The sequence below is a fragment of the Stenella coeruleoalba genome, assembly GCF_951394435.1.
Source record: "Stenella coeruleoalba genome assembly, chromosome: 8".
In the NCBI taxonomy this organism is placed as follows: domain Eukaryota; kingdom Metazoa; phylum Chordata; class Mammalia; order Artiodactyla; family Delphinidae; genus Stenella; species Stenella coeruleoalba.
This window is the reverse complement of record NC_137154.1, coordinates 7,377,160-7,394,024: the sequence shown is the minus strand read 5'-3', so window position 1 is coordinate 7,394,024 and position 16,865 is coordinate 7,377,160. Positions and strand designations below refer to the sequence as shown.

Here is a 16,865-nt window from a genome sequence, read left to right as displayed (position 1 = left end):
GGGATGGACTCAATCCCCACTTGTCTCTGACACCGAGCCCAGCCCTCTCTCTTTTTATTGTTTCACAGGGACCCATAAGTGGGAAAGGAAAGGCTTGCTAAGGGGATGACTCCAGATGAACTGAATGCTGGGCAAGGACTGGGGCAGTGACATCGTGGGGACAACCCAGGGCATAGGGAGGAAAGGATTGACCTTCACTTCAGCACAGCACCTTGACCTTGGGGGCTCTCATTAAAGCTGGAATCTGCCAATAGCTGGGCCTCCCAGGAACTGGGTGACTTCACAGGGGCTCTATGACGCCATCACCGCCCAGTCCTAGGTGGGAGCTGGCGCACGTTCCCACCCCCCAGTCCTGCTGGGCCCCCTGCTGCCTCCAAAGCCTTGTGCTTCTGATTCTCTGCTACTCCTTGAACGTACACATCTTTCTGGGAAGCCGACTTAAACTTCTGGAAGAGGGCAGGGACTATAAATTATAAACAACTGAGCACTGAAGAGTCAGCGAGCCTCCCAGGGTTTCGTGGGATGTGACAGCAGTGACCACAGCACGTGGATTTTCCCCGGTGGTCCAAGTCCCAAACAGGCTTGAGTTCAAATCCCTGCTCTGCCTCTTTTAACCATGTGATCTTGGACAGGGCCCTTGGTTTCTCTGGGCCTCAGTTTCCTTGTCTGTATAATAGGCTGTCATGATAACTGAAACCATGCATGGAAAGCAGTCACCAGGGAGCTCCTTCTTGTCCCAGTGTCCCTGGCTGTACCTCCCTTGTGATGTCACATTCCCACTGTCCACTTTGGATGGTGGAGAAGTCCATGCCGGGCACCCTGCTGAGATCCTGGACACTGGAGAGAAAGGACAATCACCCCGGCGCTGGAGGGAGCCTTTCCATTCCTCAAACAGCTCTCTCCCTTCTTAGCTTCTGTGTCGGTTCCCACAAGAGCGCTGAGAGACAGGAAGGCCTCACTCAGAGGCCGGTTTGGGGAAGTGGCCAGCCAGGGTCACGAGCAAGAGCCTGGAGGGCTGGGGTGGGATGGGGGATAAAGCCCAACCCCGTGTGGCCAGTGACTCACAAGCACAGACAAGAGAGGGCTTGCCTTGGCCGACCAGCCCGGGACTTGTACCAAGGGTGCTGAGAGCTCTGGCAAGGGGGACTGGCCGTCGGTCATGGTCAGAAGATTCTAGACATTGTCGTCCACTCTCCTCGCTTTATAGCTGGGGAAACAGGCTCAGTGAGAGGAAGGTACTTGGCCCCGGGCGGGGAGGAGGCAGAGCCAAGCAGACGGGGTTCTGTTGCAGCTCCGGTGCGCTCTTCCCATCTTACTCCTCGCCGAGCCAGCTAACGTCTCCCAGCTCTGGAGTGGAAATAACAGGGACACAGGGCACCCTCAGAAGGGCGGGGAGCATTCGCACCTGTGGCAGAAACCTGCCGTGGGTCAGAGGGGGCAGGACTGCTGAACTTCACTGAAGCACCATTGAGGATGGGGTCTCCCACGGGTCCTGGGCCAGGGTTCCTGAAGCCGGGAGGGGGCCCCAGCCAGAAGGCGGCTAGGAAGTTGTCCCAGGAGAACTGGGTTCACCTGCAGTCAGGTGCTACCAAGTGCAAGGCCTCAGGCAGCCTTGTGCCCTCTCTGGGGCTCAATTTCCTCTATGGAAAATGAAGGAAAGTGACAACTGACCTCGGAAGGCCCCTTTTCTGCGGCTGGAGGTTGGGATTAGCCTGAGGCCTCTTGGGAGGTGGACACCTCCACGGCTGAGGGCGGTTGTGCCATTTGAAAGAACAGAGTGGGCATTTTACCGAGCCAGGGGCTGACCACTGAACTGAGGGTGGACATGTGGGCACAGGAGACCTGGCGCTTCCCTGCCTTCCACTCCAGGCCCCAGCTCCCACTCTGGACATGTGCAGGAGGGCTGTCTATGAGATGCCCTCCTCGGTTTGGGCCTGGTCTAGGAGTTACCCTCTGTGGGATCTCACAGGAGACAGTGGGGGCCAGGCCTGAGAAGCCTGGTGGTTAGGAACAAGGCTGATGAGGTTCTGCTGCTTTCTGGTTGGGTGAGTAGCTAGAAAGCAGTTAATGAACCCTCTGCTCCATTCCTTTTACTTAATGGATATTTATTGAGCATCTACTATGTGGCGGGCCTTGTTCTAGGTGCTGCGAGACAGCTTTAAAAAAAAAAAAAGATCCAACTCTCTGCCCTCATGGTGCTTCCATTCTAGAGGGGACGGAGGGGTGGGGGAGAATAAATGTAATAAATTAAGGGAATTATATAGGCTGGTAGAAGACCTTAACTGTCATGGGGGAATATAGAGCAAAATAAAGGATTTGGGGAATGTGGGTAGGGGATTGAGCAGTTTCAGACCTAAATAGGGCGGTCAGGCTGGGCCTTACTGTGACATCTGAATAAAAAAATTTTTTGAGACATTGGACATTTGAGCAAAAAATTGAAAAGAGGGAGGTGACAGGGAGGTATGGGTTAAGGGCGCTGGCCCCTAATGCACTGGCCAGCTGGAGAACTGGTAAGCAGGGGAGGGACAGGCGATGGGGCACAGAGCCAGCTGGAGAACTGGCAAGCAGGGGAGGGACAGGTGATGGGGCACAGAGCCATGGGACCACTCACGCAGGGCCTGGTAGGCCACTGAAGCCCTTGGGCTCTAACACGTAAAGATACGGGGAGTACCCACCCAGCAGACAGTGGAGGGCTTTTTTTTTTTTTAATATTTATTTATTTAGGCTACACCCAGTCTTAGTTGCGGCATGTAGACTCAGTTGCAGCACGCAGACTCTTAGTTGCGGTGTGCGTGCGGCATCTTGTTCTCCGACCAGGGATCGAACCCAGGCCCTCTGCATTGCAAGCGTGGAGTCTTACCCACTGGACCACCAGGGAAGTCTCCAGTGGAGGGCTTTGAGCAGAGGCCAGACATGATGTGACCAGAGGTTAAAAGGTCCCTCCGCCTTGGGGAGGAGGAACAGGGAAACGGGTGGAGAGGCTACGGCAGCAATCTGGGTGAGTGGAGCCCCTGGCTCACCTGTCGAGTGGAGGTAAGTGTGGTACCTGCCTCTCAGGTTGCTGAGTGAAGGCACAGCAACTACTCCCTCCCCCCAGCCCCATTCACCAGGCCAGGCCTTGCAGAGACACGAAGCTGCTGGCACAGCCTTACTCTTGGGGATGCCAAGGCACAGGTCAGGTGGCCGTGGACGTGGTTGTTGGAATAGCTCAGGTTGTCATATCCTTAATCACTCCTAAGGTTCTGGAAAGGCCTGAGGATGTCACGTGCCCTGAGGAGGATGACAGGGGTATAACAGCTCACTGCGTCATCTGGACGTTGAAGAGGATACCTCCTCTGTCTCCCACAAGAGGCAGCTGGGCTGAGACCTAGAATGAGGATGCTCCAACACTCTGACTTGCCATCTGAGGCGTTCTGCTGTGGCCTGCACGTTGTACACATGCACTGGGGACAGGTTGGCCCTTGGATACTTAAGGCTTATAGACAGATAAGGGGTGGAGTACAGGAGCAGGCCAGGGTAGAACTGTCGTCTGTAGGCAGTTGCTGGTTCAGTGATTAGGATGTACATTCAAGCCTCCAGTTGTTTACTCATTAGTAGGACGAAAGCTACACTTGGGTATGCTGCCATCAAGTGCTGGTTGGTGACTCTGTCATATGCATGTGGTCCCCAAAATAAAACTTGCATCACAGATGTGTTTCAACAGAGAGAAAAACAGGATTCCTCTTATCAAAACTGTAAGTTGATTTTAAACCACCTCACATAAACATTACAGTTTAAAAGAATCAAATAGGAAATTCATCTAGAGCATTAAATATTTATATTTATATTATATTAAATATATATTATAATATATAAATATTATATATTATATATAAATATAAATAATATATATAAATATATAAATATAAATATATAAAAATATTTATATTATTTATATATAAATATATAAATATAAATAATATATATAATATATTAATATATATAATAATATATATTTATATAAATATAAATAATATACATTTAAATATATATTTATATTAAATATTTATATATACAAATAAATAAATAAAATACTTAGATAGACTTCTTGCTAATGCTTCATGATCAACAATTATACTTAAGCAGCGTCTTTTCCCCTGGCTTTTTGTTGTTCTTGTTGTTTCTGAGTAGCAAATAAAGTTTCTTTTATGATTATAAAGGTGATATATGGACTGTCTGGATCAAAAAGGCTACACCTCTTAAAATTAAAACCATAAAGCCAAAATTTCCTCCCCAGACATTGGGTAAATTTGCCCTTTTAAAAGGCATCTAGAACTCTACCCTCAAGTTATAATCCACTTACTTAGCCCCAAGAAACTCTCCTTTCAAACGCCTGTTTCACAGCTGTTAGGATTTGGGTATTTTAATCTCATGATTATTTCCTGTGAATATATATATATATTCACAGTTATATATAACTACAGCTCTAGAGATCTTCTTTCCCAGTTTTCTTCCAAAGGTATTCCCCAAAGATTTTATTTCCTCAGGAGCACCCTTTCCACCTTTCCATGAGGCAAATGAAAATACTGTCATGAGGCCCCTACATCAGTCCTTAAAAGCCCCTCCACCTTCACTCCCCTACCCTTGACTTCTAGCTCCTGGCAATCATTATTCAAAAGTTCAATACAGTTACCCCCTGGTCTCCTAATGTTTCACCAAGCTATGAGGTTGTTTTTCAAATTGGTGTCCACTGCAATCCTACTCTAACCCCTGGGAAGCTATACTAAGAGCTTGGACAGGACAGGGCTTTAAAGCCTGACATTTAAGGATTTCCATGCCAGTAGTAGTAGTGAAGTAAAACAATCCAGAAGTGCTTATGGTAACAATTTTAAGTTTCCCTCAAAACTGCTCCAGAGTCAACAGCTGAACTGCAGCAATTTTAAAACTTTTGGGACTGTGACTCAGTGTGTACATATATCCATATAAGTATCTGAAACAAATGTTTCAACAAACACCACTTACCTGCTCTTCAAGGGGGCACCGGCAGCAATGTTTTCTGCTCTGTTCATTCTACTTAATTTTTGCTAATGCTACTAGGTTGAGCTATACGAAACTGATATCTTTGTTGTCAAAATGGTCAAATATGGGCAATTTCATACATTTCAACTTGTGACACTAAAATAATTTCACAATATACTTAATGGGCTGTATCCCATAGTGTGAGAAAACATTGTTTAGGGGGTTATTGTTATTTTAAATGTTAAAATGGGTTTGAAATTCGGGTTTGTTTTTCACTTAATATGGCATGGACAGCTTTCCACGCAGGTACTTCACCTTTCTCAAAGGCTTCATGGAACCCACCACACAGGGGTACCCCGGCTTAGGTAACTGATCCCTGGTGAAGGCACTTAGATTTTTTCCAATTTCTTGCTGTTCCAAACCATGCCAAAGTGAACTTCCTTGTCATAAAGGTCTACGTGCTGGTGCTAGAAATTCTGTAGCATAGACTCATGGAGGCAGGATGGCAACACATTGTGATCTTAGTTGTGTCTCAAAGGCTTTGAAGAGGAGTTCCGCTCACTTTCTTCCCTTGTGTGCGCTTGGTGGAGAGCAAATGGTGCTGATGGAAGGGGCCCAGCCAGGCACCCGCTTCTGTCCAGCCCTCATCTGTCTACAACCTTCTTCTGCAAGATGGGGAGCTCCAGCTCACTCCAGACCTCTCCCTCTCTAGACAAACACCATGGAGGGACCCAGAAAAACAGTGCCCTTTCCTGTTGACCAGACCCGAGTTTAAATTGTTGCCCAAGCTCCTTAAACTCTGGGGACTCCACTATCACATCTACAAAAAGGAAATAAACCTCTCAGGGTTGCGGGGAGGATAAAGTAGAAAACGTGAATGCTTTACAAAATGACACAGAAGTTAGCCATTATCTTCATCTGATGCCTCACTGTTCTTTCCCAAGCATTAGAAAGAGCCCACTCTGCTGCCTACTCACATTTACCCTGTGGTGGCCTAGGGGAAGGGCTCAAGAAAAGACAATAAGGCTCACCCTTCTGTGTTTACAATCTGTCTAGTCCTCGGCCTCGGCTTCCTCACTTTTTCTGGACTTGAGCGCTAAGGTTAAGAACCAAACGCTTGCAGTCATTCATTCAACCACAAATATTTACTGAGCACCTACTGTATGTCAGTCACTATGTCAATCACGCTAAGCACCATGTGAGCTTCAATTTTCTTATCGGCAAAATGAAAATTATGCTTCTCAATAACGAAACAATGAGCATCTTGGGCGGGACAATTCTTTGTGCAAGTCTTTCCCCTGACCTCTAAACGACAGGGACTCTACCTTGTAATCGGTACAATCCAATGACGCCTCCACACATTTCCAAAGGGGCCCTAAAGGCCATTTTCACCCTGGGTGGAGAATCCCCGGGCTACCCTCTACGATTTCAGGAGCCAGGAAAAGTAGGGAAGCCCTGTAACTGGTAGATTTGGGATGATGTCGAGTCCCAAGATGAGCAGGATATGGACCATGCTTCCGGGGAACTGAGCCTCACAGTGGCCGCAGGGTGACGTCAACATCCTTGGGGCTCTTGGTTCTGGCTCCTAAGTCAGAACTCCTACTCCCTATATGCAGCCAAGATACAACCCAGGAATTTCAGGTTTCCGTTCCCAGCCGAGCCTGGGATCCTGGAAAGGAAAGAATGGCGATGCTCTAGTCACCCAAGCCCTCGGGATGCTAAGGGTTAACGCAGGTGGCCGCGCAGAATCCGCCAGCGCCGCTAGAGGGACCTTCCGTCGCAGCAAAGCCAGGCAGCTTCACAGTCACGTGGGAACGAGGGCGGGACTAAGCGCGGAGCCCACCAATAGGCTGTGCTGTCTGTGGGCGTGATAGCCAATAGGAGCAGGGAAAGGGGTCCCGGGATTACGAAGAAACGGCGGCCGGTAAGGGGCTACTGGGACATGGGGCTTCTGACCATTCTGAAGAAGATGAAGCAGAAAGAGCGGGAGCTGCGACTGCTCATGCTGTATCCTCCCCGATGCCGGAGCCGCGAGGGTAGCAGGGGGCCCCCGCCGGGTGGGCGGTGCCAGGCGCCCCCTACCGGCTGCGGGATGTGCTGCCGGCCGGCCCATACCAACTGCCCTTTGTGCGTCACGCTCGTGGGCCCTACCAAAGCTTTTGGCGGGTGGCCGGGAGGAGGCCGTACCACCGGCTCGGGGCGCGGGGGGGTCGGGAGGCTTCGTTCCTAAGGCCAAAGGTGTGGGCGTAAAGGCGCAGCGGCCGGACCAGATGTCCCAGTGTAGGGGGAGGTGGGGCCCGGAGGTGACTCGAACGTTACCACCCGTCGGTCTGGCCCGAGCGTGGAGCCGCTGTCCTCTCGGGCTCTGGGCGCCTCCTCTCCCTGTCGGAAGGTGCCCGGCCTCGGCCCCGCCCTCAAGGTCGGAATCCCGGGGGCGTGTGGGCCCCGCCCTTCACTCCTGGGAGAAGTGGGTGTGCAGTCCGCGGGTTGTTCAGCCCGTGGGTCCAACCGTGCGTCTCCTTACTGCTTCACGGCCAGTCGGTGTCCCAGCGGCTGACGGCTTGCAGGCCCGAGGGCCCCGCTGACCTTGAGTCTCGTTAGCAGTCATCTGCACTCGTTCGCCCTCCTCTGTGCCAGGCCCGGGGGCACCCCTAGAAGAGAGAAGACATTTCTGTGCGCAGATAACTTAAAATGTACATCATGTCTGTTTTGAAGAACTCTGAGAAAGGCACAGAGAATTCACTCATGCAGTAAACATTTATTGAGCGCCTACTGTGTGCTAGGCACTGTCCTGGGGGCTGGGGTAAAACAGCAAAACAAAAAAACCGGAACTTCACGGACATTCTAAGTAATGCTGAGGGGAGAAAGACCTTAACAAAATGAGTAAAATGCATAGCATGAACGGAGAATAATGCAGCTTAAATAAGGTGGTCAAAGAAGGCCACACTGAGAAAATAACAGTTGAATAAAGACAGGGAGGTGAGGGATGAACCATGTAGATACCTGGGGAAAATTATTTAAACAAAGGGAACAGCAAGTGTAAGGGTCTCCAAGGAGGAACTTAGCTGGTGTGTTCAAAGGACTGTCAAGGAGGTCAGATGGAAGAGCCACCTCACGTGGGACCTTTTGGTTCTGGACTTTTCCTTGTTTTTCTTCTTTTAATTTATTTAATTTTCATTTTATATTGGAGTATAGTTGATTTACAATATTGTGTTTGTTGCAGGTGTACAGCAGAGTGACTCAGTTATACGTTTACATATGTCCATTCTTTTTCAGATTCTTTTCCCATAAAGGTTATTACAGAATACTGAGTAGTGTTCCCTGTGCCATACAGTCGGGGACTTTTCCTTAAATGAGAAGTGCAGAGAGGAGGTGAGATCTGAGACTAGTTAGGCCACTGCAAGTAACACAGGTGAGATACTATGGGAGCTTGGATCACGATGGAAGCAGTGAGGTAATGGAAGTTGAGGGACGTCTTGATAGTAGGCCAGTAGGAATTGCTGCTGGATTGGACATGAGTGTGAGAAGGAGTGTAAAGTCAAGTGTGACTCCTAGGTTTCTGGCCTGAGCAATTAGAAGAATGAGGAGCCACTTGCTGAGAGGTAGAAGGGTGTGGGGAACACATTCCGGGGGGAGGATGAGAGCTCAGCTTGCGCCATGTGAGATGCCTCTGAGACAACCTAGAAACGTCATCTAGGCAGCTGGATATAGGGACCAACGTCCAGGGGAGCAGCTGGGTGGGACGTGTGAATTTGGGAGTCATCAGCATAAAGATGGTATTTGAAGCCGTGATCCTGGATGAGATCACTGAGGGAGGGAGTGTGGACAGGGAAGAGAACCTAGGCTGCTCAGATCTAGAGGTCAGGGAGATGAGGAGGAAGGACCAGGTAGGCCAGGGGAGACCCAGGCAAGGGCGTGGCCCGGAGTGGGGGGCGGGGCTGGGCTCTGTCAGCGCTGCTCATTGAGCAGGGGGAAGAAGGCTGAGGACTGCCCAGCCAGCTGAGAACAACATGGCGTCTCTAAGGACTGACCTTGGCCAGAGCAGTTTCGGGGAAGCAGTGGGAGCAAAAGTCTAACGGTTTCCAGAAAGAGAAGGAGGATAGAAATTGGAGAGGGTGAGTATGGACAACAGTTCTGAGATTTGCTATAAAGGGAAGGAAATAAAGGAAAAAGTCAGGGGGAGAGGGATCAAGAGAGGGTGTTGGGGCTTCCCTGGTGGCGCAGTGGTTGAGAATCCGCCTGCCGATGCAGGGGACACGGGTTCGTACCCCGGTCCGGGAAGATCCCACATGCCGCGCAAAAAACAAAAAAAACAGAGAGGGTGTTGTTTGCTTCTTGTCAGCTGACGGAAGCATCCAGTGGAGAAGGAAGCATGGATGCTGGAGCTGCGGCGGGTGAGGGGGGACGATCAGCCGCCAATTATCAGGGACTACGGCTGGGTCTCCGGAGAGGTCCTCCCGCCCGCTCCCAGCTGCAGGCCCCCTTAAGTGTTCGAAGGAAAGAGGAGGGTGGTTCTCTCCTGCTGCTGAACTTACCCATTTGTGTGCATGCTCAGCAGCAAAGGGTTTGGAATATTCGAAAAGCAGAAAAGGCAAGGGTGGCTGCCCCCACATACTTTGTTTTGTTATTCCCTCTGCCTAGAACGCTCTTCCCCCAGTCCTTCAAAAAGCTGGCTTCTTGCAGTTTGGGCCTCAGCTCGAGACGGTCAGAGAGGCCTTCCCTGGTGCTGAGCTAAAGGAGGCTCCTGATGGCCCTCTCCGAAAGCCTCTTCACTGCGCTGACACTCACCGGGCTCTGACAGCACCTTCCTTCTCACTTGTGTGCCCCGTGCCACTGTCCCGCCCTAGACTGTAAGCTGCACAAGGTGGGGACTGTGGCTCCAGGCCGCCCGCAGCACCAGAGGTGTTCTGGCTCAGAGCAGGCCGCCAGTATATGTCGTGGGATGAATTAAGGAGCCTCTGGTCAGAAGATGATAAGGTATTTCTTGACACTTTCACATGTATCGTGTGGGTCTGGCATGTATTCAGCTTATTTTGATATGTGGTGGGAAATGATTTGTCCCCCAAGAGAGGGGCACTGTGACGATGTCACCAGGCTGCAGAGCATGGGGACTTCTCCTTAACCTGGCACACCCCAGTGGCCTGGACAATGCTGGCAAAACAACCATCCTCAAGAAGTTCAATGGGGAAGACATCGACACCATCTCCCCGACGCTGGGCTTCAACATCAAGACCCTGGAGCACCGAGGGTGAGCGGGGTCCCCGAGGGGGGGCCCGCCCAGAGCAGGGCAGGGAGGGCAGGCGAGGGGCCAGGCTGACCTCCAGCCACCCCCTCCCTGTCCAGATTCAAGCTGAACATCTGGGATGTGGGCGGCCAGAAGTCCCTGCGGTCCTACTGGCGGAACTACTTTGAGAGCACCGACGGCCTCATCTGGGTGGTGGACAGCGCCGACCGCCAGCGCATGCAGGACTGCCAGCGGGAGCTCCAGAACCTGTTGGTGGAGGAGGTGGGCAGGAGGCCTGGCTGAGCAGGGGAAGCGGGGCTTTCCCCCGTGTCCGGGCCCCAATACTTTGTGCGCATATGTGGATGTGTGCACGCCTTCCTCAGCAGATTCCCTGAGGGGGCCGTGAACCCAGAGGGACACCTCAGGTGGGGTCTGTTCCTTCACTGAGCCCTCACCACGTGTCCAGCACCCTTGTGGAGGCAGAGACAACCTGTACACCTGGTCTAGGGAGGCCCACGGTGCCTTGAGCAGGACACTCTGTGGATGGAGACATTAGTTTACATCCCTGCGATGTCACTGCTTCACCACCCTGAGCTTCAGTTTCTGCACCTTGAATTGGGCTTCAGGGAGGATGACTTGAGGCCAGTGTGTGAAGCTTTGGGAAGCAGTGGAACCTGGCTCAGCAGTCGGACTCTTCGCTGTGTGACCTCAGGCAAGGCACTTAACTTCTCTGAATCTCCACTGCCTCATCTCTCAGATGGGCATTATAATTATGGCGATCTTAAAATTTATTGTCTGGGCCAAAATGCTCTTCTTTAAATAAAATTTTAGATCTACAGAAAAGTTACAATGATAGTAAAAAGATACCCCATATACCTTTCACCTCGCTTCTCTTAATGTGAACATCTTACAGAACTGCCATACAAATGGCAAAACTAAGAACTTAACATTGGTAAGTTACTATTAACTGAACTCCAGGTTTTATTTGGATTTCACCAGTTTTTCCACTAATGTCCTTTCTCTGTTCCAGGGTTTGAGCCAGGTTACTACACTTCATTTAGTTGAAAACCAGGACACTTTTGAGAGTAAAAGAGAGCTGTTAATAATTATGGAGGGACAACTGGCATAAACAGGGGTGTCGAGCAGGTCCAGTGAGACCCTGGCTGTTGAATGCTCAGCCCTGGGCTGGCATGTCATGGCCCTTTTTAAGGGCCAGATCCACCATCCACATGGAGGAACTCCCAGTCACAAACACATATATGGAAATAACTGGAATCACAGGCAGAGAGTGAGGCCTGTCAGGGTAGTGGGACAGCTAGAGGGCTACATGAACTTGGAAGAGGGAAAGGTCATTTCCAACAGAAATAGCCTGTTCCATAGCCTCTGGGACAGTCGCATTCCTTGTGCATGTCAGGTCATCAGATCGGAGCAGTCTAGAACTGGGGAGCATCTTACCCATCACCCCCTCCCCATTTATGGAAGAGGAATGTGAGGCATGGAGGAGAGAAGTGCCCACTGGGCTGGTGATTGGGCTGGAACCAGGGTCTCAGCCCAGCCCAGGGCCCCCTCCACCCCATAAATGGCTGGGCACGAAGGCCGTCTCCACACTACCCACCCCGCTTGTGCCTTCGCAACTACCGCGGGACCTTGCCCTGAGCTTCCAGGTTGATCTCTGACCCCAGGTGCTCTGGGTGATTCGTGCAGGGGCCAGGCTGCCCTCTGAGCCTGCACCCCCTTGACCCCCTCTGTTTCTCTTCCCCAGCGCCTGGCTGGAGCGACCCTCCTCATCTTTGCCAACAAGCAGGACCTGCCCGGAGCACTGTCCTCTAATGATATCCGTGAGGTGAGTCCAGGCCTTGACGCAGGCTCACGGAGGAAAAGGGGCACGCATTTCTTTGTTAATTTATTTAAAAAACATTTATTAGCCCCTCCTGTGTGGCTGGACCTATTTGGGATACTGGAGATTCAGTGATTAATAGGATATAGTTGTGCCCCACAACCTGGGGGAAGGCAGACCTGCAAATAGATTATTCCACAGGATAACAGTAGCCAACAAGCAGTGGGTGCTTTCTATGTGCCAGGCCCTTTGCATAGGTTAACTGATTCAATTCTCAAAGCAACCTCATGAGGTAGGAACTATTATAATCATTCTACAGATGGTGAAGCAGGCTTAGAGAGGTTAGGTAACTCACCCAAGGTCACACAGCCAGTAAGCAGAGAAGCCAGGATTTAAACACAGGCCTGTGTAACCCCAGGTTGCATCTTAACTCCTATTCTAGGGCTTGAACACCAGAATGAGAAAGAGTGGGGTTAGAATCTAGGTTCTGCCACTTACTAGCTGTGTGACCTTACACAGGTTGCTTAACCTTTCTGAGGTTTCCTCCTCAGTAAAATGGCCAACACATCCCTGGCTTATGGGGCTGTTGTAGGGCCCATAGCACAATGTCGGAAGCCCTTGTTGCCATCTCATTACTAAGGGGTAGTACTGGCGTGGCGGTGTACAGAGAGCCTGGGTGCCCTGGGGCCCTGACATCTTCACCAGGGGTCAAGGGAGGCTTCCCAAAGCAGGCCCTTGAGGGAGGCATGCATTTCCCCTGGGCCAGCAGAGGGCAGGGGCTGAGGGTGGGCAGGGCCTGTGGTTACTGGGGCCCACCATCACCTTCTACCCTCCCAGGCCCTGGAGCTGGACTCCATCCGTAGCCACCACTGGTGCATCCAGGGCTGCAGCGCTGTCACTGGGGAAAACCTGCTGCCCGGCATCGACTGGCTCCTGGATGACATCTCCAGCCGCATCTTCATGGCTGACTGAGGCGCTCCCAGCAGGCCCTCACCAGGCACCATCCGTGGGGGGATGGGAGTCAGCCAGGCCAGCTAACACCCCCTGCCCACCCTGTAACCTGCTGCTACTGCTGCTGACTGCTGCGCTGTGGCCAGCCAGTTCCCATGGCAGGAGGGCTGCTGCCCTGGCTGTCACCCTGGCTCCTGACCCGGCCTGCTTGCAGCTGCTGTACCAAGAGGAGAGGGCTGGGGCTGGGAGGGCCTGCCTCTGCTGCTACCGAGGCTGTGAGCCTTGCCATTCGCTCAGCTGTGAGAATAAATTGTTCCTCGCTCCCATTCCTGGCTGAGTCATTTGTTGATTCAACAGCTCTAGAGACTGCCTAGAACCCACAGTCCAGTGGGGGACAGAAAGGGACAGATGATTTCAGTCAGAGGGTTAACTGTCGCTGTGTCAAAGGGATGGCAAAGAATTATAGAAGCACAGGACAGCGCTGTGTAATTGCATTTGGAAGGGTCCAGGTGGACTTCCCAGAGGTGGTGACATGAAAGCTGAGAGTTGGGACTTCCCTGGGTGGCGCAGTGGTTAAGACTCCACGCTCCCAATGCAGGGGGCCTGGGTTCTATCCCTGGTCCAGGAACTAGATCCCACGTGCATGCTGCAACTAAGGAGCCTGTGAGCCGCAACTAAGGAGACTGCCTGCTGCAACTAAGGAGCCCCCCGGTTGCAACTAAGACATGACGCAACTAAATTAATTAATTAATTTTTTAAAAAAGCTGAGAGTGAAGGATGAGTAGAAGTTTTCTGGTGAGAGGATGGGAGGAAAGTTTACTAGAGCAACTGCTACCATCAGGGGGTATGAATTAGAAAAAGGAATGCACCGCCACATCAGGGCTCGCAGCTTATTGACTGCAACGTGGGCTGAATTTCAGCTCCCAACTTCCCACTGCAGCCAGGAACCCATGTGCAGTAGACAACCTGCACAGCCCTGTGAGGCAGCATTGGTTCAAGTAGAGATAATTACAGGAAGAAAAAAAGAAAGCAGAGCAAGGGCTCTTGGGAAGCACAGAGGGGTAAGGTCTCCGGTGAAGGATGTGGACATCAAGCCAGGTTAGCTCACCAAGAGCGGAGCTGGGAAGGGGCCTTCCCTGAAGGCTAAAGGGCACTCTCTGAAGCTGGGAAAGAATGGGAACTGGTGCGGGGCGGGGATGCCAGGGCCTCCATCCAGGTGGCAAGATAGACGGATGTTTTCACAGGGCCCTCTGCTGTGGTCCTACCAGCGGGGCCTTACTCTGTAGGGTTCGGTTTGAAGCAGTCTCACTTGCCGTCACATTGAAGAACAGCCCCAAGCAGGACAGACTCTTAGTGTCCCCATCTGTATAAGAACTGAGCCTCCAGAAGTTTACGGGACTTACTCAAAGCCACCCAGCTAGGAAGCAGGGGAGCTGGGATTTGGACCCAGCATGCTTAGCCACTACACCCTACTAACCTGTTTTCTTTTTCTTTTTTTTTTTTTAATTCGGGTATAGTTGCTTTTCAATGTTGTGTTAGTTTCTGCTGTACAGCAAAGTGAGTCAGCTATATGTATACACATATCCCCTCTTTCTTGGATTTCCTTCCCATGTAGGTCACAGAGCATTGAGGAGAGTTCCCTGTGCTATGCAGCAGGTTCTCAGTAGTTAATCTATTTTATACATATTAGTGTATATATGTCAGTCGCAATCTTCCAATTCATCCCCACCCTTTTCCCCCTTGTGTCCATACGTTTGTTCTCTATGTCTGGGTCTCTATTTCTGCCTTGCAAACTGGTTCATCTGTACCATTTCTCTAGATTCCACATATATGCGTTAATATATGATACTTGTTTTTCTCTTTCTGACTTACTTCACTCTGTATGACAGTCTTGAGGTCCATCCATGTCTCTACAAATGACTCAATTTCATTCCTTTTTATGGCTGAGTAATAGTCCATTGTATTCTGGCTTTGTTTCTCTGCTTGAAATTCAAGTGCCAGATAGAGGGAACCTAATGTGTTTATGAGGGAAGGTCAGTTTTCCCAAGGGAAAGGCGAGGAAGAGATACTGACTTACTCGTAGACTGCCACTGGGATCCCTCGTGGAAGAAGGGAAATGGATGTTGGGTGGACAACCTTAGAACATAAACTGTCCTTCAGTGTAGAAATGTAGAACCTCTTGCCCTGTCCTCTGTGCAAGACTGGCACTGTGGTCCCCAAGGTTCCATCCCTGCGGTGAGTGGACACCCAGTCTCCAGAGCCAAACCCTGGCTCTGCCACTCACTGATTGACGCTGAGCAAGTTGCTTAACCTGTCGGTGCCTCAGTTTCCCCATTTGGGTTAAAGATAGTGTCACCTACCTCCTAGGGTTGGGAGGAGGACCAAATGGGTGGGTTCCTTGTGTGTCATAAGCACTGTATGTCAGCTATAATTATCATTATTTGAACCAGTAGGATCCAATCAATGTGAACTCAGCCATCCACTGATCTGGGTTGACTCACTCATCTGGGCAAGGGAAGGGAGGGAATGATGGGCAAGAAGGGAACTTGGAGCCACAGCCCTGCTGAGAGAACTCTGAAGACCAGGAGCGGATGTCTAAAGGGGTCTCCAGAGGAGCCCTGGTGTGGGCTGTGGGAGGGGACACCACTCCATCCCAAACACCTCCTGCATGTACTCCCCTCTTTGCATGCTCCCAGGAGTCTGATTTGAGAGTTTGCTTTGTGTTTCTTTCTGCAGTTACAGCGCCCCCTCATCTGAGGTCCAGTAACAAGAGTAGCCATGAGCGCTTCACCCATGGTACTGCATTCAAGCTTCGAAACCTGGTGGTGGTGGTGTTACCAAAAGCTCGGCCTCTCTGTACACCAGTGCCGAACCAAATCCCGGAGACAGAGTTTTGGATGAAGTAGAAAAGGATAGCTTTATTGCTTTGCCAGGCAAAGGGGAACACATCGGTCTTCTGTCTCGAAAAACTATGTGCCCCGACCCCAGAGGATTTGATGGAGGGTTTTAAAACAGTGGTTCAAAGGTGGGGTCTCTGGGCTTCCCTGGTGGCGCCATGGTTAAGAATCCGCCTGCCAATGCAGGGGGCATGGGTTCGAGCCCTGGCCCGGGCAGATCCCACATGCCGCAGAGCAGCTAAGCCCGTGTGCCACAACTACTGAAGCCTGTGCCCCGTGCTCTGCAGTAAGAGAAGCCACTGCAATGAGAAGCCCGCGCACAGCAACAAAGACCCAATGCAGCCAAAAATAAAAAATAAAATAAATTTAACAACAACAAAAAAGAAAAGGTGGGGTCTCTGACAAGATAAGGGCGTAAGCAGGCTAATCTCAGGTGGTCATCTCAATCTGGGTGAGCTTCTCTGGTCCCTTTAATCTCGCCTCAGGTGGTTTCTTGGCTGCTCCTCCCTTGATGAGCAACTGTTCAAATCCGCCCTTTGGAACTCAGGAAAGGTCATGGAGGCTGGAGTCTTGCCTAAAAGAAATGGTGGACAAAAGGAGGCCTCTGTGCCCAGGCCCCACTCGGTTTCAGCAGTATCAGTCAGGGTCCTGGATGGTTTGCCCAGACACAGATTACTGTCTTTAGCAGAAAAAGCCTCTCTCGGAAGGATACTGGGAACTCATGGCATCTCGATGGAGGTCGGACATCCAGGCTTAGAAAACAGAGTGCTCCAAAGGCTGGGCAGCCAAACCCACAGCCAGCACTGTACTCAAGGAACAACTTAGTCCCCTTGCCAGGCACTGTGCCCTCTGTCCCTCACTCAAGATTCAAGGCTTCAGGAGGGAATCCCCCACCCCCACTTGGGACCTGGAGCAAGGAAAGGGGCGGGCATCTTCGGATTCTGGACTAAGAGGCTGG

General features: G+C 51.1%; 1 protein-coding gene across 1 annotated transcript; it reads left to right on the top strand.

Moving 5' to 3' along the window:
• The first annotated feature begins 6,277 nt into the window (after nt 1-6,277).
• ARL2 (ARF like GTPase 2) lies at nt 6,278-13,330 on the top strand. The gene is made up of 5 exons (XM_079929289.1): nt 6,278-7,005; nt 10,136-10,246; nt 10,342-10,504; nt 11,985-12,065; nt 12,897-13,330. Exons 1-5 carry the CDS (start codon nt 6,941-6,943, stop codon nt 13,029-13,031), a joined length of 555 nt encoding a protein of 184 aa, XP_079785415.1. The 5' UTR covers nt 6,278-6,940; the 3' UTR covers nt 13,032-13,330.
• The last annotated feature ends 3,535 nt before the right edge of the window (nt 13,331-16,865 follow it).